At 44.1% G+C, this 26,743-nt stretch overlaps 2 protein-coding genes across 8 annotated transcripts in view; one reads left to right on the top strand and one right to left on the bottom strand.

Annotated features, from left to right (window-relative positions):
- Window positions 1–1,177: 1,177 nt before the first annotated feature.
- OTULINL (OTU deubiquitinase with linear linkage specificity like) lies at window positions 1,178–26,345 on the bottom strand. 3 transcript variants are annotated; one of them, XM_081206575.1, is made up of 8 exons: window positions 26,069–26,345; window positions 10,648–10,801; window positions 8,933–8,964; window positions 8,738–8,829; window positions 5,897–6,046; window positions 4,803–4,931; window positions 3,088–3,360; window positions 1,178–1,465 (listed from the first exon to the last, which is right to left on the bottom strand). In XM_081206575.1, the coding sequence occupies exons 2-8, from the start codon at window positions 10,752–10,754 to the stop codon at window positions 1,286–1,288; spliced, it is 963 nt and encodes a 320-aa protein (XP_081062701.1). In that variant the 5' UTR covers window positions 10,755–10,801; window positions 26,069–26,345; the 3' UTR covers window positions 1,178–1,285. The 3 variants fall into 3 exon arrangements, with proteins under 3 accessions (XP_081062701.1, XP_081062700.1, XP_081062702.1); XM_081206574.1 differs by lacking the exon at window positions 26,069–26,345 and adding an exon at window positions 17,396–17,547; XM_081206576.1 differs by lacking the exon at window positions 26,069–26,345 and adding an exon at window positions 17,331–17,478.
- The window catches only part of LOC308593903 (uncharacterized protein), a 57,042-nt gene continuing 36,351 nt past the window's right edge, over window positions 6,053–26,743 (top strand). For all 5 annotated transcript variants that reach the window (XM_081206701.1, XM_081206704.1, XM_081206703.1 and 2 more), the window contains exons 1-2: window positions 6,053–6,184; window positions 8,952–9,009. In XM_081206701.1, the coding sequence (XP_081062827.1) occupies window positions 6,086–6,184; window positions 8,952–9,009 (157 nt within the window). In that variant the 5' untranslated portion in view covers window positions 6,053–6,085. The remainder of the gene's footprint in view (window positions 6,185–8,951; window positions 9,010–26,743) is intronic.

Here is a 26,743-nt window from a genome sequence, read left to right as displayed (position 1 = left end):
CAATCGATACTGACTGATATAAGTAAAACTGAGCTGTCCATAGATCACAGCCTCACAGCGCCCATTTACATTACCAACTTAATACCGGCTTTATACCAATGCCACTATATGATTTCCCTGCAAATTTTAAGTGGGTGATATTGTTGAAAATTATGTGTTAATTCCCACTTCCCTCACAGAGCTAGTTCCCTGGGGAAAAGGAATGGCTATTAGTTTACAAGTCTATGTGATACACCCAATGTGATCTGATCTTAAAAAGCACACAAAACCAATATTGTGCGAACTGACCCTCACATCCAATTTGTGACATTACCAAAGATGTTTATCAATAGACATATGCTGCTGGTGGGACCTTGAGAGTGGAATATATGGGCTTATGACATGTTACCCCCACAACTTGTGAGATAGCTTAAGCTGAGAAATGGCCTAGATCATACCGTATTTTTCGCACCATAGGACGCACTTTTTCCCTCCTAAAAAGCAAGGAAAAATGTGTGTGCGTCCTATGGAACGAATGCAGGGGGGAGGCAGGCGGGAAAAGCCCCCAAGAGCCGCACACAAGCTCCGTGCGCTCTTGCGGGCTTTTCCACAGGAGGGAGAAGGGACTGACTGGCGGCATCAGTCCCTTCTCCCACCTCCCAGAAAAACCAGGAGAAGCCGGGATCTCTTTAAAGGGGTTGTGCGGCTTCTGCCGGTTTTGCGGGAGGTGGGGGAATCCCCCCACCTCCCAGAAAAGCCAGGAGAAGCCGTGCAGCCCTTCTAAAGTGCGCACGGCTTCTGCCGGTTTTGCGGGAGGTGGGGGAATCCCCCCACCTCCCAGAAAAGCCAGGAGAAGCCGCAATCTCTTTAAAGGGGTTGCACGGCTTCTGTGGGCTTTGGGGAGAGGTGAGGGAATCCCCCCACCTCCCAGTAAAGCCAGGAAAGCCCTGCGCAACCCCTCCGCCAAGGAGAGGCTGCACAGGGCTAAAGGGGAAGCCAAAACAGCGAGCGGAATCCAAGCCTTGGCTTGTTCCATAGCTGCACGCAACCCCTCTGGCAGGGAGAGGTTGTGTGCAGCCTGTACGCTGCTCTTTGGGGCTGCGGGGGGGGGGAGATTTTTTTTCTTGAATTCCCCCCCTAAAAGCTGGGTGCGCCCTATGGTCCGGTGCACCCTATGGTGCGAAAAATACGGTAGTTTTAAGCCTGGCATTAGAGTCACTCTTAAAAAAAAGTTTGGATATTTTATGTTTCTTCAACAGGGGGATCCGATGGCAGGCAGTTCTGACAGCATCCCCAGAAATTAGGTTTACATCCTGATAATAGGGATGTGATAGCGACGGTCATCTTCAGTCAGAAGAAAGACTTCTGGCCAGTCCCTCTGATACACGTCTGTGTAGCTTTCTTGGGAAACGGCTGAATTAAACTTGCACAACCTGTAAACGGTTATCTTGACTTCAAGAGAATGCCCAAGGAGAAACAGTTCAACCTATTAAGCAGAAAAGAATGAGAATTACACACTAGCAAACCATAATAAATTGAGTTTGTCGAGGGTGAACATGACATTTATCTGGAGTCATGTCAGCAATTAAAAGATATAACTCAGACATTTAAAGCCAGTGAAGAAAAATACCATATAAAAACAAGTGGGAACCAATGAATAGAAGTTTCATGATGAGTGACCCCAAGCCTATATTTTTTGTTCTATTTGTGACATGTAGGGTGGCATTCTATATCTGGAATATCTACTAAAACTCATGAAACTGACTGATATACCTCTGGAAATTTAAATCTGATGTGAGAAAAAACGTGTATGTGAATAAGCATTGTGAGAAGGTTTGGTGAGATTCCATTAGGGTCGTAAATTGCTGTTTTATTGAAGTAGCTCTAACTGTCTCTGGACTTCATTTAAAAATGCTGCTATATTCTTTTATTTCCTTGCAAGGGATGATTTAAACTGTTAATTTATGGTTTTCTAACTCTCTTGTTAGCTTCTGTAAGCTTTCCTGCGGAAAAGATGGAGATATATGTTTCAAATAACTAACAAGAGTAGAATTCAATTTCTTAAGAAAGAAAATGAGCTCCTTCATTTTAGAAAACAGTTACTAATCCAGGTGCCAAATAAGATAGGCTTGAAAGTGCATGGGGGATGTCTTGTGAAATCTCAAATAAAATAAATATGGCCAAATAAGGTTTTCACTGCTCAGGAGATGAAGCTTCAGGGCCCATGTATTTATTGTCCCTTCCTTGTGACTAGTAGAGATAGAGGAAGCAGAAGCATAATTCAGGTTGCCTCTTGAAGAAAAAATCTGTTTGTTTGTTTACTGCACACAGCTTGCCCTATTATTTGTTTTCTTGATGTAGACAAAGATGCATTAACCTCATGAACCCATCCAAGTACTGCCATATTTGAAGCTTTTCTTGAATGCTACAGAATCATTGAATTTCGTTTTTGCGTGTCGAGGTCCCCCAAGCCACCCCAATAACTCACACTTCACACATCAATTTTTGTTTAAGGTTTTTGGCATGAATTTGGCCACAACTTTATTTAAATACACACACGTGAGTGGTTGCTTAGGCATTGGTTACGACTATCTGTCCTTGCCACAGGAATAGAACTGACTTCCGGATTCCAGCGGAAGCCCTTGCCCCAGGGACAGAACTGGCTTCCAGATTTCAGCAGAAGCCAGTCAGGGAGAACCATATTGGGGAGAAATGAAGCTGGATATCAGTCCCTCATCTCTCACCCTCATGCCCCCTGGGGCTTGCACAGCCCAAGTCCGATGCCAGGGACTAGGACGAAAGGGATGGCAAGCCCCTGGATTCCTTTAACGGAATTCCCTTGCAGCACCACCATTGGAGGGGTAGGCACTTACCCCTCTACCAACCAATTTTAACCAATGCCTAACTGCAACCTTACAAGTTGTGACAATTTGCTACGCAGTAGGCAAAAACCAAATGGCAACAGCCAATCAGCCAAATGGACAAAAATTTGCCCAACAATCAGCCAAATGGACAAAATTTGCCCAACAACAGTGGGCTGGCCTTTTTGGCCCCCACCGCAACACGTGCTCTCTGTTATGGAGAACACGCTTTCCAGCTCATATTTACCTGATCGAGGCCTCTTCTCTCCCCTATGGCGTTCAGATGATTCATCATGTAGCTCAAAGGGTCCAAGGAGGTATCGCGTACAAAAAGCTGGTTAAAAAAACTTGGGATGCACTCTTGCTTGTTGTTCAAGCATTCGTAGGCTTCTATTATTTGGTAGAGCATGATGAATTTTATGGCCTCATACAGTTTGTGCTCCATACTTTCATCAGCAAAAAGGGCGTTGCACAAGTTCCCTCTTTCATATGGGTCTTTAATACTACTGACTTCCATCCACTATAATGCATGGAACAACAAAAAGCAGAAGAGGTGGGGGCAAAAAGTTAGCTTGAGGAATAAAACAGTTAAATAGCAAGTAGCAGTTTTATTTTTAGCTGAAGATTTTATATTGTATATACTAACAGCAAACTCAGGTTCTCTGAATTCTGGTCCAAAATGGCACTAAGAGTAGGAGTAAGGCACCAGCAAGCTGAGTGAAGCCCAAGGACAGCAGAATACCAAAACAAGAACATACTATCAAGGTGGCAAAAAAGTAAATAAATCCCAAAATGGCCCAGCGAGGACTGAGCATGCTCAGTGGTCATGGAATGCCAACTGGCTGCGGAAGTAAAGAGAAGAAAATTGTGGGGAGAAGGAATGAAATGAAATACCATGAAATAGAAGTGCTGATTGGCAGGAACACTGTAAATATTTTGTACCTTACAAGATTTTGTTACAGGTCCCACTTGCACACAGATAATGATGATTCACAGGTGTAAAAGGTAGCTTGAAACACCTGTGGTTCAGCCACTCAGCTCTCAGCCATTCACTGCTCTGAGTAGTTGTCCTTAAAGGTGAGTTATCAAGCTTTAAAAACAAACGGTATCCTTTGAGACAAGCCTTTATTTGATGCACTTAATCTCTCGCTTTTTAAAACCACATCGGTTCAATAAATTTGCACATCACTGAAAACTCAATGCGGTGCCTTTTTGAGATTCTATGGTTCTGTAAAAAAGGTGTGAACGTTTTCTTCAGTAACTGTGAAGTAATAAGAATAACTCCACTCCCCATCCCATCAAAAAGTGTATTTTAATTCTATTTTGCAAGCCTGTAATATTAAATGGCTCCTGCCAACCTAGCAGTTCGAAAGCATGTCAAAGTGCAAGTAGATAAATAGGTACCGCTCCGGCGGGAAGGTAAACGGCGTTTCTGTGCACTGCTCTGGTTCGCCAGAAGCGGTTTAGTCATGTACACTGGCTCCCTCGGCCTGTAAAGCGAGATGAGCGCTGCAACCCCAGAGTCGGCCACGACTGGACCTAATGGTCAGGGGTCCCTTTACCTTTAATATTAAATGTACCTTCTCCAATTAAGATTACTCACTAATTAGTTGACTAGAGCTTCTGTTAACTGATCTACAGATTAAACTAATTGAATGTTCTGCCTCCTTGCACCTCAATTGTCTCCTTCCCATTTCGTCAGTGGTAGGACATCTGCTTTGTACGATGATCCCAGGTTCAATCCCAATCACCTCCAGTTCGCACTTAGAGAAAACCCTGTTTGAAATCCTGGATAGCTGCTGCCAGTCAGTGTAAACAATACTGGGTGGGTTTCATAGACCAATGGGCTGATATGGCAGCTTGCTATGTAAGGTTGTGGCCCTAATATTTCATCCATAGCACAGCGATAGTTTATAGTGACAATGGGCAATCCACCCATCCTGCTAATACCTTCCCACTCACCTGACTTCTCAACGTTTCAATACATCTACGCAATTTCCCCAATGTATTGGAGCCCGTGTACTGTTCTGATCCAAAACTATATTGCTGGATCCAGTTGCAGCCTTGCGAATAAAGAAGTTTTTCCGGGAGCTGAAAGAGAAGAGAGCGCAACCAGTGGAGGAGTTCAGTGGGAATTTTAGGATTTCTGTCTGAATGAAAGCATGGTGCATTGGGTACAGTGTCAGATTGGGACCTGGGAGACCCGGGGTTGAAATCCCAACTCGGCAATAATGCTCACTAGTTGATTTCAGCCTGACCTACCTCTCAGGATTGTTGTGAGGATAAAACAGAAAGGGAAAGAACTATGTATACTACATTAATAATAATAATAATAATAATAATAATAATAATAATAATAATAATAATAATAATAATATATGTATACACACACACACACAGTGGTACCTCGGGTTACATACGCTTTAGGTTACATATGCTTCAGGTTAGACTCCGCTAACCCAGAAATAATACCTTGGGTTAAGAACTTTGCTTCAGGATGAAAACAGAAATTATGCGGCGGCGGCGCGGCAGCAGCAGGAGGCCCCATTAGCTAAAGTGGTGCTTCAGGTTAAGAACAGTTTCAGGTTAAGAACGGACCTCCGGAACAAATTAAGTACTTAACCCCTGTGTGTGTGTCCATCTGACTGGGTTTCCCCAGCCACTATGGGTGGCTCCCAACAGAATATTATAAACACAATAAAACACCATACATTAAAAACTTCCCTTAACAGGGCTGCCTTCAAATGTCTTCTAAAAGTCAGATAGTTGTTTATTTCCTGGACATTTGATGGGATGGCGTTCCACAGGGCGGGCGCCACTACCGAATTCTCTGTAACCTCACTTCTCACAGTGAGGGAACCGCCAGAAGGCCCTTGGAGTTAGACCTTAGCATCCAGGCTGAATGACAGCGGTTGAGATGTTCCTTCAGGTATACTTGAGCTGAGGCCGTTTAGGGCTTAGAAGGTCAGCACCAACACTTTGAATTGTGCTTGGAAATGTACTAATATACTAGAAAATCATTCACTTTGCATATAATCATTTGTTTCAGGACGTACCTTTAGGACATCTGTTGTCTTTGTCCACGATGGAAGAGGAATACCTTGGCTGAAAATCTGGAACAACACAGCTCTCAGCACACAGTAGTTATCTCCCCTGACCTGCCGTACATATTTCACATGGTGTCTCCAAAACAACTCTTCATAGGCCTTAAAAGAAAAAGAGAGAAAATACCAAATTAACAAGGAATGGTATTTCCTGAATTTTGGATGGGGACAAATGATTGGCTGGAGCAGTTGATCGAGGACCATTCTAAAGGAGAACATCACAAGCAGCTCTACCACGAGGTAAGGTCAGGGGCTAAATTTTGGGTATCAGCAAGAGCAGCCGAATAGGTGGCAGTCAGAGCTGACTACTGGAATGCAACCCACGGGGAGAAATTCCTCCAATTCAATTTTCAATTAAGCAAATGGGAGTTGCGCAGCAGCACAGTTGTTATCTCACACAAGACCACCACATTTTCGGTGAATCTTGTGAAGGAGAGCTTCCCAATGGATTGTGCACCATGTTAATTAGCGGGGGTGGGGGGGAAAGCACACCTTATCAAATTTTCTAATACCTGAATGGCCAAGATTCCAGACACTGAGAACGTTTCATTTTCCTTCTCCTGTGTTCTGTCTCCTTCACTGCAATGCGATATATGGGAACTAACCATTAGACAGCCGTGTTCACCTCGGGGATACCAATTATTCAGGGACTGAACAAAGTACAGTGGTCCCTTGGTTCTCAGACTTAATCTGTTCTGGAAGTCTGTTCCAAAACCAAAGAGTTCCAAAACCAAGGCACGCTTTCCCATAGAAAGTAATGCAAAACGGATTAATCTGTTCCAGACTTTTTTAAAAAAACCCTAAAATAGCAATTTAATATGAATTTTACTATCTAATGAGACCATTGATCCATAAAATGAAAACAATAATCAATGTACTGTACTATAAAATAAATAAGACAGTATTGTAGGAGATAAAAAAATTATTATTTTTCCTTACTTGCACTGATGATAGTCATTGTTTGGATGGGGGGCTTTTATCCATTTCCGCAGTCACACAATCAAATCGATCAGTAGCTGAACTGGGTTCCACACAGTCACAAAAACAAATTAACCGAAAAAGTTTCCAAAACAAAAATGCAAAATAAATAGTAAAAACAAAAGTGCCAAACTTAATCTGTTCCGGAAGTCTGTTTGACTTCTGAAAAGTTTGAAAACCAAGGCGCAGTTTCTGATTGGTGCAGGCGCCCCAAAAACAATAGCCGACAGCCGCACTGGATGTTCAGCTTCCCCAAAACATTCGAAAACCGGAACACTTACTTCTGGGTTTTCGGTGTTTGAGAACCCAAGGTACCACTGTAGCACCTTGAAGCCTAATTTTAATATATCCTAGCCTTGGGCAACAAACTTCTTTATGTGCTACTGGTGAAGCAGGCAGGCAGCAAGCAAGGTAAGGCAATAAACCAGTAGAAAGCTAGCTAGTAACAACAACAGCAAAAATCACATGTTTTGGAAGCTTTTAAAGTTGGAGTTCTGCTTTACTTATTATAAACCTATGTACTACTAGATGAAGCATCCCTTTTTTTTGAGGCGGAGACCTTGTCATGGATAGTACATTATGATCTATTTTGCGTCTTTGCTCCCCTTTGAAAATGGCTGTAAGGAATGAAGTGGAATTACGTTGCGAAGGGATGTGCTCAATGTTATTGCTTAATCTATGCATTCAAGGGAGACACTGTAGTGCAGCTTGCATCTTTCATGCAGCCTTTGAAAGTCTGCTGATGTGGGAGAGGGCTGAGCTGGATTTTGAACTTTGGTTTCCTAGGAGAACAAGCTGCAACAAGTTGTATGTTTGCACAGTCTTTGCTCCCCTCTCCTCTGCATCTGAGGGGGGGAGGACTGAAAGCGTCACCTTTTGACCAAATCCCAGTTTCTAGTTATGTGGGAACCTGTGATTTAGTCTACCTGGTTCATTAACAAATCTGAAACCAGTATGACCCTGGTTCCTTTGAACTAAGCACGGTTTCTCAAATGTGGGTGTAACAGAACGCCATCTTTTATTCAAAAGTGGAAGGTTTTGATCTCCTCCAAGCAAGGGGTGCAGGCATGAGTCAACTTGTTCTTTTAAAACTAAGCCATTTATTACAATTGCATCGAACCACACTCACTGTGTCCTGAATTTGCATGCCAACTTTGTGATATTTCAAATTTCAAGGCAGATACTGCATTGCAGTATATTACCCCAAGGATCGCCTCCCCACATATGAACTGATCCAGACCCAGCGATCATAATCTGAGGCCCTTCTTTGTGTGCCTCCTCCATGAGAAGTCTGTAGGGTGGCAACATGAGACTGGGCCTTTTCTGTGGCGGCTCCCCTCTTGTGGAATGAGCTCCCCAGGGAGGCTCATCTGGCATCTTTGTTACATATCTTAAGGCACCAGGTGAAAACATTTCCTCTTTTCCCAGAGCTTTGGCTAATTAAACAACCTGTGGCCTTTTAAACTGGGGGGTATTGCTTCATTTCTTATTAAGTTACATATATTTGTGTCTTTACACTGTAAATTGCCTTGTCATCCTCGAATGAAAGGCCAGTATATACGGAAAACTTAATAAATAGATGATAATTTCCTCCCTGCTTTGAAAATGGCACAGGGGTCGGTCATGCTGAAATTTTAATTTGCAACAGGGAATTGTGTTCTGTATGCAGCTGCCTAAACTCATCTTGATATCTCAGCATTTAGCAGAGATTCTGAGTTAAAAATATACAAAACAACAAGCTGATCTTTGCTCGGCCATCCATGCAGTGTGTCCATTTCCGTATTAGTAGCTCACCCCTCTCATTCTTAGTCTTACCTTTCTCATGTGTTTGGCCTGCTCTGTTTCTTCTTTCCATTCTTTTGCACAGTAGTCAAGCAAATCAGCTTCAGCCGAAACACCTTGGTTATCTAAGTATAAGCGCAGGTATCAGTTAGTAAAATGAATCTGTTTAAGATTATATGAATTCCCCCCCCCAAAAAAAGAACATTAACACAGTACTGCATATATTACTTGTGAATTTTCTCTGCAGGTATCTGCTCCACCTGAAAGCCAAACAGCAAGAACAGTAATCAGAAAGTCTGCATCAAGTAAGCAATGTTTAATAATAATAATAATAATAATAATAATAATAATTTATACTGTTGGAAGCTGGTGAGCAGGAGGTTTGTAAATGACCGAAGGAAGCACTTCATTGTGTAACACAAAAACAAATATAGTTCGCTACCACAAGATATGGTAAATGGCCACTAGCTTAGATGGCCCTTCAGAAAGGATTAGGAAAAATTAAAGCGCTATAAAGAAGTATTTGCCCTGATGGCAAAATGGAGTCTCCATGTGGAATTTCCTGCTACTGATATTCAGGCTGCCCAATGCTTTCTATTTCAAATGTCCAGGCTGTGAGGACCATTGTTTATATACCCAAAATGGCAGCACCGGCTCACTAGAGGTTGGGGTGGGGGGAATTTTGATATTTGCAGAAGTACTGTACTTTTCCATGTATAAGACTAGGTTTTTTCTTTAAAAATTACGCTAAAAGGTGGAGGTCGTCTTATACGTGGGCGGTGCATAGGGTAGACGTTTGATTGGTTGCTGTTGTGGCTGTCAGCGGCTATTGGGCGTGTTATTGGTTGATGCGTCAATGGCTAGTGTTGATTTGCTGACGCTGTGGCAATTGGGCAGGCGATTGACAGCTTCTTTCAGCGAGGGGACAAACGAGAGGCAGATTTTGCGCCGCATGCGGGTGAGCGTAAAAAAATTCAACAACTCTGTGCCCTCTCCCCCCACTTTCTTAAATTTTAGTCCTCCGAAACAGGAGGCGTCTTATACATGGGGGCGTCTAATACACAGAAAACTATGGTATTTAAAAAATGGAGGGAAAGCTGAGAGGGAAATCAAATGGAGCAGAGTAGCTGGACTGCTGAACAGCATCAATCCACACTACAATGTTGGTCCGTCTTGTACCTCTGAATACCAAACCTTGGAAGCTGGCAGAGATACCTGGTCCCCTGCTCTTAGACTAGAAGGACTCATGATCTGTTTTAGCAAGGCTGTTACTTGGTTCTAATGCTGGGCTGGAAAAACCTACTTATGCAGCCCCCCGCGTCATCTGAATCTCTGGACACTGCACACCCAACTTCTAGCTTTCCAGACTGCTCCAATTGGTAATTGTCTCCTCTGTGTGTGTGTGTGTGTGTGTGTGTGTGTTTGTATGTGCATGTAGGGGACAGCTGAACTGCATGGGGTTGTCTAGATCAGGGATGTCCAACTTCTAAGAGACTGCAATCTGCTCCCGCTAAAAAAACAACAGGCAGTGATCTACCCATTGTATTGACCAAAGTTGTTGAGCTTTTTTTGGGGGGGGGGAGGAGCTGGGGTCTTTTTTTGCAGGGTGATGTGTGCAATCAATAAGGATCATGCGATTGACCACAATCGATCAGGGACGCCCCACGATCGACCGGTAGATCGCGATCAACCTGTTGGACATCCCTGGTTTAAATAATACTTGGGTCCCTTCCAACTCTACAATTCCATGGTTCTATGCATGTGCACACAGGAGAGAAAAGGGATGGGGTGGGATGACACAGAGGAAAACTATGCAATCCTGCAAACTCTGCCCACCATAATATCTGGCTGCACTGACCATTGATTGTGCTTTCCCTCCCACCCATTGACTTTAACCATGGAGCAGTGGCACTTCAGAGGAAGAATTACTCCATCAAACTTACCATTTTAGCAAATGAGCAATATATGTATAGAGTTGCCTGCAATACCACAGAGCAGTAGCAAGAAGAGTCATGGTTAATGCAAACTGTCCCTTTACAGCTTGCAACATGTAGGGGTGATTGACAGCTCTGATCTAAGAGGGTACATCATTCTATCCTAAAAACAGAAAAAAAGAATTATTAACCTTCATTGTTTTTATATATTGACAAAGTAATTCTTCTAAAATGTAAGGTTTATTAATTTCTCAGCACTACAGTGGTACCTTGTTTTGAGTCCGGGATCTGTTCCGGAACCCCGGATGCTCGACAAAGCGCTGCTCTGAGCACACACGTGGAGCAATTTAGCGCTTCTGCGCATGCGTGAGCAGCAAACCCGGAAGTAACCCATTCCGGTACTTCCGGGTTTGCCACGGACATTCACTGAAATGACGGTTGACGGGGCGGACATTCGCTGAGGTATTACTGTATTATCAATGCGACAATACAACCATTTCAGAGTCCCCTACCGTACAACAGCATACCCTCACTTCTTCCTAGAAGGCACACAGCAATGGAATCCCGTGCCCCGACCCACCATATTAATGGCACATTCGTAACTAATGAAACATCAGGCAGTCAGGAAAACAGAAGCAGTATTTACAGATCAGGGACCCTGTTCAGATTTTCCCAGTCCCCTTTTTAAAAAAAGAAAAGAAAAGAAAAGAAAAATGGTGCAAAGGAAATCTTTCAATTTACTGTTGGCAGTTCGTGCCATTTTGTAAACAAAAAGTGGGGGAAAAAGAAGCCTGTACTGAGAAGTCACAAAACTGAAATAAGTCAACCAGCCAAAAGACTGACCACAAGGTTGACTTCCGGTCAGCGCCAGCGATTAATGGCGGATTTCCCTATTGCAAGGTTAAGAAACGGGTTGCAATAGGGCAACCGTCTCTCTTGGAAGGTGGTGGACTCTTCTTTCTTGGAGGTTTTAAAGCAGTGGTTGGATGGCCATCTGTTACAGATGCTTTAGTGGAGATTCCTGTATTTGCAGGGGGTTGCACTTAGATGACCTTTGGGTTCCCCTCCAATCCTACAGTTCTGATTCTATGAACCATTGTGCAATGAAGGTACCAAACCTAGTGTCGGCCTCTTTTTGGGAAAGGACTTCCTTAGCTCTGCTTTTCTCAGATCTCACATTTTAGGTCTCCCCATGACCACCACCAGGCATTTCAGCTGAAAGGTCAAATTGGAGACAGTTGCTAGTGTGGAATGTTTAAAAAAGGCTGTGAGAAGCTTGTTTGGTTGCTTGCCCTGCCTCCCATCACTTCCAGGTAACTCAAAATCAGAAATGAAGCTCATAATCATCTCCAAACACAGGGGGCAGCAAACGTTTCCAGCAGGGGGCCAGTCCACTGTCCCTCAGACCTTGTGGGGGGCCGGACTATATTTTGGAAAAAAATATGAACCAATTCCTATGCCCCACAAATAATCCAGAGATGCATCTTAAATAAAAGGACACATTCTACTCATTGAAAAACACGCTGATTCCCAGACCGTCCGCGGGACGGATTTAGAAGGTGATTGGGCCAGATCAAGTCCCCGGGCCTTAGTTTGCCTACCCATGTCCAAACATTTCATTCTAGCCCCTTTGCCCTTCCATTTCCTGAGAAATAACCTCTGGCTTTAAGACAGGCACCCTAAAAAAATTTGAGGGGTTACTTTAAATAACCATGTTTCCCCTCAGTAAGTTTACTTTGCTGCTAGCATCAGTGCAGAAGGTCAGTTTGTACCTGATAGAAGAAGAAGAAATACCTACATTTACCTCTGTACTGATGGATGCAAATGCCTGTCTTGATTGCTAATGTTCCAAAAAGCAACATCTTCCAATAGCTGTCTGCTTATAAAACAGTTGTCTAAATATAGGGCGACAAAAGCCCGCCTTGCCAAAAGAAGCCTTACAGTTTCTTTATGCAAAGTTTTGCCATTGGTTCATCTAGCTCATTACACGGATGGACCGCAGCTCTCTAGGGTTTCAGACATTTGAATGCCAGGCATGTGCTCTTCCAAAGAGATACGGCATTTCCCTTGCCTCATTAACTTGGCAAAGGCAGAAGTAAATCAGTCAAATAAGGGCGTCTTTATTGATGCAGTCCTGGTGCATTAATGGTGGACTCATACTGGACCGTCCACACATCCATTCTGCTTTATTAGTTGTTCTGCAATGCTTCCCCAATGTTACCACTTGATTTCTGTCTGGATGGGGGTGCTCTTTCACTGCAGCGCAGTGAAAGCCGGACAAAACCCAAGCAAAACACCAGAACGTCTGTCGTATGAGAAGTCCCCAGGGTTTCAGTAGGGCATGCACTGATTGGAAAAGAAGTACCGTATTTTTCGCTCTATAGGACACACTTTATCCCCTCCAAAAATGAAGGGGAAATGTGTGTGCGTCCTATGGAGTGAATGCAGGCTTTCGCTGAAGCCTGGAGAGCGAGAGAGGTCAGTGCGCTCCGACCCCTCTTGCTCCCCGGGCTTCAGGCAGCTACCTGCAAGCCTTCCAAGCGCGGCGGGAGTTCCCGCCGGGCTCCGAAGGCTTGCGGATAGCAGCCTGAAGCCCGGAGAGCGCAGCGCTGCGCACCCCGGGCTTCAGGCAGCTAGCCGCAAGCTCCGGGAGCGACGATGAGGTTGCAAACAATCTTGCCGCCATTCCTGGACCTGTTCTGGGGGCTGAGGTCGGGGAAAGCTTGGGCTTCCCCCGCCCCAGCCCCGCGGCTAAAAACGAAGCAAGACAGCGAGTGGGATCCATCCCGCTCACTGTCTTGGCTTCTTTGCTCTTTGGGGCTGGGGAAATAAATCCCCCCCTTTATTTCCCCCCCTAAAAACTAGGTGCGCCCTATGGAGCGAAAAATACGGTAATATGCCCATTCCAAAATTTTTGAAGGCTCAAATAGCAGGATCATGTATAATGACTCCAACATCATCACAAACACAAATCACTATGAGTGTAGAATAGAAAGGATGTCTGGGGAGTCCCTAAATTTCAAACTGTGTTTAACGTGTAGAGGTTGATAAATCAGGTTAAAAATATATGCATTGCCTTTCAGGCTTTCAGAAGAGGCCTTATCTTCGAGCTGTGGTGGGGAGCAGGGGCACTAACTTGAAAAAAAATATTGGTACATAATTGATCACAAGACATGGTGTGCGCACAAACCATTTGAATGTCAGTGCCCATCAACCTGGGGGGGGGGTCGCAGCCTCCTCAAATATTTTATTGGGGGTGGGTGAAGAGACCACAGCCTCTAGGAGTTGGTTCCTATGTGGGGGGGGGGTACCTGTGGCCCTCCATATGCTGTTGGATTCCAACTCCTATCAGCCCCAACTAACACAGTCAATAGCCAAGAATTATGGGAGCTGTTGTCCAATCACAATGAGAGTGCCGCAGGTTCCCTATCTCTGTCTTTGAAGGATATGCACAGGACTGGGCTGCTTTAGGTACACCTGTCAGAAAGGGAGTGGTCTAGAAAGCCTGGACTTTGGATTCTGATATTTCAGAAGGGAGGAACAGAAACTACAAAAGCCTGCCTATTTTGACTGAGCATTTGCATGTCACACCCAAGCTCACTTCTTTTCTTTAAAGGCTTCCATAAGGTGCCCACTAAAAGTCTGTTAAAAATCCTGCAGCTGTTTCATATTAGGGGCTCAGTATCCCCACACTTCTTGCCCTTGAGGCTGATTTTTTGCTCCAGCACTCAAACTTGCAATATTCTGTAGCTCTTCTTCAATTGCAATTCCTGTGTGGAATGTCCCTGTGCCAGAAGCGTCTACAGTGGTACCTCGGGTTAAGAACTTAATTCGTTCTTGAGGTCTGTTCTTAGCCTGAAACTGTTCTTAACCTGAAGCACCACTTTAGCTAATGGGGCCTCCCGCTGCCGGAGCACAATTTCTGTTCTCATCCTGAAGCAAAGTTCTTAACCCAAGGTAATATTTCTGGGTTAGCAGAGTCTGTAACCTGAAGCGTATGTAACCCAAGGTACCACTGTATAAACGTTTATTGCGTAGGACATGGAGAGCCAGTGTGGTTTCCTCCAGATGCTGTCAACTGCAACACGATCAATTGTCAGGGATGATGGGAGTTAATAACCCAACACAATGGCTACCCCTGAGTCTGGCGTATGGCAAGGCAAGTTCAAAGCGACAACTTCTACTGCATTGAAAACCACTGTTTTATTTTAAGGTGTTTTGTTAAACAAACAACCTTAACCTTATTTTGGAAACTCTGAGTTCTTCCACTGTGTGACAGCAGCATAATACAGTATAGTATCGATAGTATCGAGGCACAGTTCTGCAGAACCTCTCTGGGGAAATGGTTGTTGTGACAGAGGTCATGCTTTTTACATAGAAGGTCCCAGATCAATACTCAGCTAAAGGATCGGGTGCAGGGTTCAGACCTGAATGGTACCTTGGAAAGCCACTGCCAGAGTAGACAGCCCAGGCATTGGCAATGGTATAAAGTACAGTGGTACCACGGGTTAAGTACTTAATTCGTTCCGGAGGTCCATACTTAACCTGAAACTGTTCTTAACCTGAAGCACCACTTTAGCTAATGGGGCCTCCTGCTGCCGCCGCACCGCCGGAACCCGATTTCTGTTCTCATCCTGAAGAAAAGTTCTTAACCCAAGGTAATATTTCTGGGTTAGCGGAGTGTGTAACCTGAAACGTATGTAACCTGAAGCGTATGTAACCCGAGGTACCACTGTAGCTACATCCTCATTTACAATAAGCCTGCAACATATGCACATTTAACTTGTGTGCATTCAGCTTTACACACTTGATAATTTTTTTTAAAGAAAAAATTAAAGTGGTGAGGTTCTGTGAAAAATGATGTTGGCAATCCCACCAGCCACTGAACCCAATAGGTTTTGACTATAAACAATATTGGCTTAAGGCACTATCCCTGGAACGTAACTCCCACATAAGTTGCGGGCTTATTGTATACAGTGGTACCTCAGGTTAAGTACTTAATTCGTTCCGGAGGTCCATTCTTAACCTGAAACTCTTCTTAACCTGAAGCACCACTTTAGCTAATGGGGCCTCCTGCTGCTGCCATGCCGCTGCCGCGCGATTTCTGTTCTCATCCTCAAGCAAAGTTCTTAACCCGAGGTAATATTTCTAAGTTAGCGGAGTCTGTAACCTGAAGCGTATGTAACCTGGAGCATATGTAACCCAAGGTACCACTGTACTAATGGCAAACTCAATTATCCAAGTGTGGATCCTCATGTAGTCAAAATCCTGCTAGCCACACACAAGAGGGAAGTTTCAGGCAGGTTTACGGGAACCTTCAAGGTTTCTAGGCATACTAAAAACTTTGATGGAAAAAGTACCCTAAGTGGGGGACTCCAAACCAAAGCAATGAGGGCGGAGCATGAGTGTGCCATGGAATGGTGGCTGACTGTTGAGAGAGGGATAACATAAAACCAGTGAGGGGCTAGCCTGTTTTTCTGGTTGGTCGGCACTCTGTCCCACTGCCACACAAGAGCTCTGAGCAAAACTTGAGTTTTGAGGCTTACTGGGATGGATTCCAAAATGATAATCTAACAATAGTGATGAATTTGAGCAAACAGCTTCCTAATACACAGCTCTTTCTTTCAGGCCAAATCAGATGTGATGTAGAATATCTGTGAATGAGATCTCCCACGTGTTTTTTTTAAGGACTGAAAACAACTGCATGGGGCAGGATTGGGATTGGGAAATGGGGGGAAGTGTTAACTCTCCCCTCTCAATTAAAACCACCCCCTGAAGCTGCTATTTACTTGTGGGCAGAAATATAACAGGTACCCATTCTGCTGCCAGCCAGTGATCTACACTACCCTGCGAGTGTGAGTGTGCAAAAGAATATAATAAGCAACTGCAACCCACATTAGGATACCACAAACATTTGCATCCTTGATCACACACAACACAAATAATGTGTGAGGATTATGCTCTAGCCACAATGCCTTTTAGACTGCTTTTCTCTCTCACCCCTGCCTCAAGCCTTAACTTCTACTGTAAAGAGGAGGTGTAGTTCACTGCCGACTTAGAATGATAAGAGTTAGGAAAGACCCTGAGGATCATTTAGTCCAACCCTCTGCAATGCAGGAATATGCAGCTGTCTAATATGGGCATCGAACCTGCAACCTTGGCATTATCAGCACCAGGCTCTAAACAGCTGAGCCATCCAACTTGTATGAGAAGGATGTCTCTGGCCTTGAACTTTTCCCTATTTTCCATTTTTGGCGCATAACGCCTAGTGCCAAACGCTCTCGAGTCTACAAGCAAATGTTCCCACCCCTCCTCCATGCAATCTGATAAAATAAAAACCTAGCAACGCACCCACCCCCTCCCCCCCCCCTTGTCCAAAACTCAACCGCGCACCTATACACAAAGGCGACGCGTAAAAAGTCTCTGCCTGGAGAACTTTTGCGCGTGGGCAAAAAAACCCCAGGCGCTTCCCGAGTTTTCCCAGCGCACAGGTCAGGCAGCAAAGAAGTGCGGGACTTTGCTGGGAGTTGCCGAGGAAGTATGGAATCGGGGCCCTCAGCTACATCTGCTTGTGGGGAAAGGAAGCTCAAGAGCTGGGCGCGCCGGACAGAGAAGGGAAGTGCAGAAAGAGAGAAGTAAGCGCTGCCTTCCGCTGTTTGCGTAATTGCGCGCAGCCAGCGCCCCTTCCTCACCCCGGGTCTCGCCCTCGGGGAAGCTCTCGGAGAAGAGCCGCTGACAGCGGACTGGTCTTCCTTACCGCCTCCGCAGCTGCTCGGGCCTCTTCTTGCCTGCGGCGCACTCAGAGGGCGGTCGCGGGTGAGTGGAGGCGGCAGAAAGGAAGGGAGAAGGCGCGACACCAAACTCACTCCGCCCGCTGCTGGCGGACACAAAGGCGACACCGGCCACGCCTCTGGAGGCTGGCGGCCCGGGCAGGAGAGACGCCCCGATGGCCAGAAAAGCCCTCGCGGAGTAACAGCCCACTTTCTCTTCTCTCTTTCTCTTGGTGCTGCTGGAGTCGAAGCGCACTTGGGCATTTTAAAGGCGAGGTTACAAGTAGATGTAAGGGCAAGGAAGCGAGAAACAAGAGAGGAAAGACTGCCATTGATTCTTGAATTGGTCCTGGCCGTGTTTTGGAAGGAAGGCATGAGAAGGGAGGTATTCCACAATTTTTGTGAAGGCAGAATCGCGCACTGCATCCAAACCATACTGCAACCTCACCAGCCCCGCCTTCCGTTTTTTTAAAAAAAGGTTTGTGTTGGGTTTGACAGGCTGTTGGACACAGCATGTTGAAAAGCCTTTTAAAAAAAATTAATGAACCTAGGTTTTGTGAAATGCACTGCATGGTACTATTTTGACATCCACATTCTGAAAACGTTGTGCAAGATGAGAAAGAGGAGCCAATGAAGGGCCTTTAGGTGTTAGCAGTCAAAAGTTATTTTGTTCCTACTGCAGCAGTTTCAGAATAAATGCACATAACCAGCTCAAAGACTTCTAAAAACACAGCCTGCTCAGCAGAAAAAGGCCTACATGAATTCTGGCCAACTGGTCACTAGAACAATTCATAGCCCTGATCTGAATAAAAGCTTATATTAGAGTCTGCAGTTATAGCAGAAAGAGCCACTCTGAGCAATATGCTTATGGGGGATCCCCAGGATTTGCTTTTTTGCAGGGTGGAGGAATAAGTAAATACTCCAAATACATAACCAAATACGATTAGCATCAGATAACAGGTCTATCATTTCTGGTAGGTCTGGAGGCTAAGCAGTAGCCAGGCCTGATTGCCCCATCTAAAACAAATTTGAACACGGAGCAACACTGGACTACAGTTCAGGACTGTGTTGTGCACCTGTTTAGCTGGGGATAGTGGCGTAATAACATGAGTTGGATTGCAGCAATTACTTTACCAGGGAAGACCAAAAATGGCTATAAAATGAGTCTATAAGCTTCTTCTCTGGACAATGGGTGTGTCCTTCTCAACTTCTCTTTGTTCAAGTGATTAGTTGGCCAATTGCTTTCCTGACATTAGTCATTACCATGATTTCATTCGTTGGATAAACACATTGACTTGGGGAAATAGGTTAGTTTGTTAGAAAATGAACGGGCATGATAGTTCTTGCATATTTTGCCAATTATTTTAGGTTCTACAATGACAAGAGTTGCTTTCTAAAAAATATTTCATTAAGAAATCTGGGAATCCAGAGATGATAGCTAATCCAGGAGGGGCAACTGCCCATCCCCCGTGCGTATTGTACATGCTGATAATTTAGCAAACAAACAGCAGCCCAAATAATTTTCTTCAGGAAATAACTGCCAAACCATTTGCTTCAGTAGTCCATAAAAAAGCAGGACAGAAGTAATGCAGAATGACTTAAACTTCTTGGTTTTTGAATGGTGGAGATTTAAGAACAACAGTCTCAGAGGCGGAAAATGTTATTTGAAATTGGCCTCTATATGGCTGTAAGGTCAAGGTAAAGGGACCCCTGACCATTAGGTCCAGTCGTGACCAACTCTGGGGTTGCGGCGCTCATCTTGCTTTAATGGCCGAGGGAGCCGGCGTACAGCTTCCGGGTCATGTGGCCAGCATGTCTAAGCCACTTCTGGCGAACCAGAGCAGTGCACGGAAACGCCGTTTACCTTCCCACCGGAGTGGTACCTATTTATCTTTTTTTTAAAAAAAAAATTATTAACAGGCCAATTACATCACATTATCCATATCACATTGATTCCAAATTATACAGCCAAATTTTAAATTTTGTTGGGGGTACCCATACATCAAGCTCGGCTCGAGTCCAAAACAACATCACTTTTCTTACTGCATTAATTAAACAGTTCTGTCCAGTTTGATCCGGATAGAGCTTTATTACTTCCTTTCTCTTCTTGTTGTTATCATAAATTCCTTTCTTTGCGATCTCTGATGATTTTCACAAGCAGGTTGAAAGCTGGCATTCTATGTGGGTTTTATACTCTTCCAAAAATCATATCGATCCGGGACAGCCTCCGTACAACGCTTCCATAAACAAAATTAATCTCCGATCTGTCCTTTATTTTTCTCAGGCTTACCGAATAAATCAAATGAGTCTGGGGGTTCTGTTAGGTCAAACTACCATTCCAGCATTCCTTCTCATCAAACAATCCTGATTCTCCTCCCCCAGTCCTCCTTCCTCCGGCAGACCTGTCCTGGCGAGACGCCATTTTTTAACTGCGTCATAAAAATTTTCCTCTTTTCTCACCGTTCTCCAGTCTTCTTTCCTCCCACATAGTTCTTAAAATCCTGCCTGTTGTTCATAGAAACGCGACGATCTTATTTCTTTCTGGGGTGAAGGGTTATTAATGTCACATCATGCAGAAAAAAAAGAGTTTTTTCCTCCACCCCCCCCCTTCGTTCCAAACATACAGTCTCCTTATGGTAGTTCTTCAGAAGATTTACTTATCCATCCGTCACTCCTGGTCGCAGAGATCCATAAATCAGCAGCCTTATCGGTCGAGCTTTACTTGATGTATGTGCTTTCAGCTTCCTTTCCAATCGTATGTTTCCAATTATAATTCCAAGCTGCAGCAACCAGCACGCACTGATTGGAATCGGCTTCAGGAAGAGCTGACTTCACCGAGGGCCTGTGCCAAGTGTTCAGCACCCCCATCACTCGTTTCAGGGGGTGCATTGTGAACACCGCTGGCAGGACAGCACTCCCCCACATCCTGGGGGAGCAAAAGGAAGGCTGCATACTTCCCATAGCAGCCCCTTAGTACCTTGTATGGGTAAGAGAGATGTTATTGTCGGCCATCTTCCAACGCGCCACCTGGTGGCCCGGTACCTATTTATCTACTTGCACTTTGACGTGCTTTCGAACTGCTAGGTTGGCAGGAGCAGGGACCGAGCAACGGGAGCTCACCCCATCATGGGGATTCAAACTGCCGACCTTCTAATCGGCAAGTCCTAGGCTCTGCGGTTTAACCCACAGCGCCACCCACGTCCCTTGTATGGCTGTAATATACATCTATATAGCTTGTGTTGCATTGAAACCTCATATTTTATCCAATGTAATATCCTATCTTTTCGGATGCATTTTGTATCTGGCTGGTAGCTATTGAAAATAGTGTTGCAAAAGTTGGACTCCACCCTCAGCGTGTGGCAAGATTCCAGGCACTCACCAAGGGTCTGTGTTGCTGTGAGAATCAAGACATGGTGGGAACTGTCGCACCTTTAGAAATATGTTTTAATTACACATATTTACACCTTTAGTCTACATAGAGGGTGTCCAGATCTTACAGCATGGTCCGCTCAAGTGAGGCTTGTTCCTCACAGCAGTGCAACACTGGAGTCCAAGGCATCTCTCCCAACCTGCCTTCAGCCAGCCAGCCAAAATGGTTCTGCCCCTTTCCCAGCTATTCCAAGCCTCTTGTCAAAAGCCCCAAACTCTTCCTGTGACTCCACACCTAGTTATCCTGGCAACCGTCCAAATCTGCTGCCTCTGTTCACACCTCAAGCCAGTGGGGAAGGACAGTTCTCTTGCATTGCCAGTGGCCCTCAGTGGCCCCGTATTTTGCTTTAAATGGCCCTAGCCTGGCCAGGTCATTTTGCAAAAGCTAGCCCAGGAATTCCTCTGCAGCTTCTATTACCCCTTCACATCCAAAATAATCAAAATCCTACCCTTTATTAATTCCTAGGGTTTAGCCCCCACCCCCCAATTCAAAACAATAGAATGCTTGATAGTTCAAATGTTAGCCACTGTGTCAGGTGCAGAGAATCTGTGGCCCTGCAAATGTTGATGGACTACAAATGCCATCATCCCAGATCAGCTGGGACTGATGGGAGTTGACAGCCTCAACAGAACTGGAGGGAACCAGGTTCTTCATCCCTGTGCTATATATTTGATTATGGAAATTAGTTTCCAGGAAATGCAGTATTTTACATGTACTGCTATGGGAAAGGCCATATTTTGCATCTGTTCCATAAACAAATCACAAGGTACGGCTTTTTAAAAAATTAACACACGCACGTACCAATCCTCAGAGGTCTATATTATTAAAAAACACTCTGCCACAGCAAACTCCTACAAGTCCCCAGATGCGTTTCAAACGCATGGGTTAGACTAGAAACAGGGATGATGAGAGTGGAGGCTTATATCCACCTAATATCAATCTATAAATGGCTGACATTGAATCTGCTTCCCTGAGGAATAGCCCCACTGATCCTCTGCGACCACTTCCAGTCAGGCTGGTAGACAGCAGTCCTGAATACCCTTCAGAAACTGTGTTTTGCCCCTCAAGCCCTTTTGAGTCTCGGGTTGGGCCAGGCAAAAGCTACAGTCAGGCAAAGAATCATAGACACCAACAGTACTGCTCAAGGTGCCCAGTCTATAAAATTGGAGAAATCGATATAGCCACACCGGCAGCATATCTCTTCTTTCTCGTATCCAAAAATGCAAGAAGGGCTTTTACACTCGCCAGAAGCTCGGCTCTGCCCTTGCTGGTCCTGGAAGGATCCTTTAAAAAAAAGTCCCATATGCTCAGAGACTTTGCGCCTGTTCATTGGGGGAGATAGGAAGCCCAGAGCACTTGTTCTTTAGATGTCCCTTTTATGAAGAGGCACGAAGTGAGACCATTGATCCCCTGCTGGTGAGGCTCACTGACCTCCCGGAAAAGCAATATTTGACCTTTTCCTGTTAGGCAAAGATCATAAGACGACCCGGATGGTCGCCAGACTCTGTGTACAGATCTGTAGGCGCAGACCATCCCCCAACCCAAACTAGTTTGTTAAGAAAATCCCCAAACTCGGTTCCATGGGTGACTCTGGGTCATCTCTCTGCGGTAGCGTATCTTAAAGTTTTAGGTGTCTATACGCTTATCGCATTTATAAATTTTAAATTTATTGTTGTACATTGTTTTAAATGTTTGTTTTCCTTCTGGAATTGTACCCCCAAGTGTGTTTTATAAGCTGGTCTCCGACCATAATAAATTATCTATCTATCTACTCTGCCACAGCTTTGGTTAAAGAGTACTGTCTCTTCTTAGGGAGTCTGGAAACCTCCAATTGTCAGAACATCCCAATATTCACCTGTGAAAGACTGGAAGATCAGCCAGTTGCCACTTCTGTCACGATCAGGCAGTTTGGCTGTGCTTTTCCTAAGTTGTTCTTCCAGTTCACTGGAATGAGTGCAGAACAACTTCCCAGTAAGATGCAACACAGATCACTGGCTTCTACCTTGCTGCCTCTAATAGTGGCCCAAAATCCCACCTTAGTTCACAGTAGGGCAGGTACTGATCAGCCTTAAAAGCCTAGAAGGTTTTTCACGGCCAGATCTAGAAATTACAATTCTTGTTGATAGCCATCTCTTCAGTTGTCGGGAGCTTTCAAGACAAATCTTTAACGGAAGTGATTCAGGCCTGGTGAAACTTGAGTATCATCAATTGCTGTCAAGTCACTGTGGCCCAGATTCTAGTTAAACTTTTGGGACACTGGAGATATAGACAGAAAATGGACGTGTTGCTCCTTGTGGAGGCAGATCTTTAGACTGAACCCACTGTTCCCTTAAGTTGGAGTGTGGCAGCCACTATGAAACATTACATGCAAATCTATGTAGCTAAAATGTACAAATTAAACACAGACTTCCAGGTCAACATTTATTTTCCAAGTAACTCCTGCACAGAACAACATGCTCACATTTTGCTTTTATGAGATGTTGCCAGTGGAATGAAATAGCAATTAAAAGGTGGCCGGCGAGGCTTTCAGGACTGGTGCAAACACACTGCGCAACTGATTGATGTATCTAGATTTATAATTAACTTTACCCTACATGGCTGCCACTGCGGCTTATGGTGAGGCAAAGCAAAACCAACATCTTGAGAAGTTTAAAAACAAAAATGATTTTTAAAAAAAGCAATTCAGGATCTTCTCTTGATTTCCTGTTTGTAAGAAAATAAACTCTAAGGGGCTCAACAGCCTTGACAGAAAAAGGGAATGTTTTTGGTGAGCTTATCTTGGGAGGAGGTTTCCCCAAAAGTCTTATTTGTGGTCTTTTCTGCCACTGAGGTGGAAGCAGCAAATGTGGGAGGGCTCTCACTAAAGACCAAGGGGTAAAGCTTGCTCTTACTCCAGGGTAAGAGTAATATTTCACTAACCCTTCCCCCACATAGATATGAAAGTCCTAAGTTCACCTATTAAAATAGCATTTAAATAACTTTTTGGGACTGCTGGGAGTTTAGCTGTCCTGATTTATTTTCTCCTGCTGTTTTTAGACTATGTTGGATTGTATGCAGTATTAGTTTCTATGATTTTATGATCATTAAAAAAAATATGATCATTTTTAAAAATTTGACTGGAAGCAGCTGAGACAGCTTAGGTTTTTGGGTAGCATATATACGTTCTAAACCAGCCAACCAAGGAGAAAGCTTAGCAAATACTTATTTGGTGTTCTCATTTTCTACATGCAGGTAGTATTTTTTGAATTTTTCTTTTCTTTTGTTGAGGGGAGTTTTAAGCATGGACTCCTCTACGTACCTTCTGAAATGGTACCTGCATAACTGCTTCAGGATGAGGTCATGAGCCCAGTTAAGTCCTGTTTCCCACAATCAGGGCATGAGGAAAAGCCAGGAAAGCGTTTACCACTAGATTCTCTTTAAACTAGCTCTCAGTGACATGAGAAGAATGCTTTTCCATCAACAACTTTTAATTTATTTCCGGCTTACCAAACACCTCACGCTGCGCTACCAAGAGAAGGCAAAATATATCCTCGCTCCCCAACACGCATGCACATACATCCATACAAAAAAACATGTCTCAATACCACTATGGTGCCAGTTACAGATAGGTAGCCGTGTTGGTCTGCCATAGTCAAAATAAAAAAATTCCTTCCAGTAGCACCTTAAAGACCAACTAAGGTATCTGAAGAAGTGTGCATGCACACGAAAGCTCATACCAAGAACTAACTTAGTTGGTCTTTAAGGTGCTACTGGAAGGGATTTTTTTATTATTACCACTATGGTGATTATCTTTTAACCTGAGTTTCTTAGCCAGTACAAGGCTGGCCAGCAAACACCGATAGCGCTCAGCAACAGACATCTCAACCGCCTTATAAGACTTTCATTTTGTAGCACCCTGCTTGTGGTTAACGCTTAGCTGGAATGAAATATTCAACGCAGCAATAGAGAAATTAAAATAATAATTTATTTGTCGGACAAATAAATAAGAGGCACAGTGGTATATGGTTACCAAGCTCTGGCCTGGCCTCCTGCCATTATGGCCAGCACTTATATTCCCTCAGCCCAGCCCCCTTGCTCCTCCTTTGGCTGCCTCTGTCCAATCAGCCTGGTTGAAATTCCTATTGGCTGTTTGCTAGAACCAATCATAAAAGATACACCCATTTCCTATTACCTTTTATGGGAGACAGAGAGCTATATTTTCTTCTGTTTATAAATGGCAAACAAGTAGCCATTAACCTCAACAAGGCACCTTAATTACCAGATAACCTTTGGCCTCTTGCCCTATTCACTGCAAAGCAGATGGCTAATTGTTCTAATTTTATCTTAAACAGATCTTTTGTTCACCTTTTCACACACCATCTATGAAAGAGCTCCTTCTTTAGAGGTCTTTAAACAGAGGCTAGACAACCATATGTCAGGAGTGCTCTGATGGTGTTTCCTGCCTGGCAGGGGGTTGGACTCGATGGCCCTTGTGGTCTCTTCCAACTCTATGATTCTATGATTCTATGAAATAAGAATCTAACATGAATCTAACATTTCTTACTTTCTAAATCCTTTGCATAATTACATTTAAGCCAATATATTTATACATTAATATATATAGATTTTTAGAATGAAAGGAAAAGTCTTTTCAAAGAGAAGGACTTAAAAACACTTTCCAAAAGCCACTTCAAAGAGTAGCCCCCCTTTCCCTGCTGAAACGGCTGCTGTTATTAGCTCTTGCCCTTTTAACCTTAGGAAGATGTGGCTCTGGGAGGCACGATAAGTCCTACTATTTACCAATTCTTATTTTAGCAGCTTTTATTACAGCTTAATTATATTCTGTAATTTGTATGGTCAGTGTGACCTTTTGCTCTCAGCCTTTTTATGACCGCAATAAAGCCCTCTGCCCAAGAGCTTGCCAGCTGCCTGCTGGTTTCTGCCTGGCATGAGAGAATGAGAGATACAAACATTTACAAATATATTTTTAAGCTCATTTTAAAAATGCTGATCTTCATCAGATGCCTCAATTTGGGTAGTAAAAAATAGTGTTGTATGATAACCAGTGGCACTTCTGCCTGGGGGTGGGGGAAGAAAACACTTTTACCCAAAATTTTACACTTATGTACAAAATACTGGACTACATGCCCATCCTTAGCATCAAATATGGTAATATTCGCCTGCAAATGTGTCCCTAAACAACTGTGTAATGCTACAGATTAAAATTCTTAAGAGTTCTTAACATACACACCATTTCAGCTCCAGGAACTCGCCCCTTTGTTCTGCTGAATTAACAATCCTCACTCTTGTCAACTCATCTTCTACTTGCCGTATCATTATCCTGGTTGTCCAATTGTTCAAAACATCTCTAAATCCTCTAAATTGGAAGCTGAGTGAAAGGTCTTTCGAGCTAGAATTCTTTCCCCCTTTAATTCAATTGCTCATTGCCACAGAAAGCCGCCTTTTCAGAAACAGCTAATCTTTACAGACTGAACAGCGAGAAGCCCAGGCTTCCTGTTAGGTTTCCGATAAACTTCTCAAGAAACATTTCATGGTTTGTGCAGATACTTCTCCAGATGCAAACCACAAAAAGAAGTTGAACGTAACATAGAGGAAGGAGGCTTCTCTTTTCTGTGATGGCTGCAGGAGAGCTCAGTTTAATCCGTCCTAAATTGGAGCAGTGTACAAAAGATTGCATTCCCATTAACAGCATCAGGTTTTTCTACCAGGATTATTCAAAGAGCCTTCTGTGCACTTGCCCATGTCCATAGGAGCGATTATGTCCAAGGGTGGAATTCTAATTCAGGAAGGTAGAGAGGCCTCCACAGGTTGTATGAAGCACCCAATACATCCCATCAAATGGTGGCTTCTCACAGGCCATCGCTCTGCATTAAAAGGTAAAGGTAAAGGGCCCCTGGACGGCTAA

Source organism: Podarcis bocagei, assembly GCF_964188305.1.
Source record: "Podarcis bocagei genome assembly, chromosome: 8".
Taxonomy (NCBI): Eukaryota; Metazoa; Chordata; class Lepidosauria; order Squamata; family Lacertidae; genus Podarcis; species Podarcis bocagei.
The sequence above is the reverse complement of the archived record's forward strand: the minus strand, read 5'-3'. Positions and strand labels throughout refer to the sequence as shown.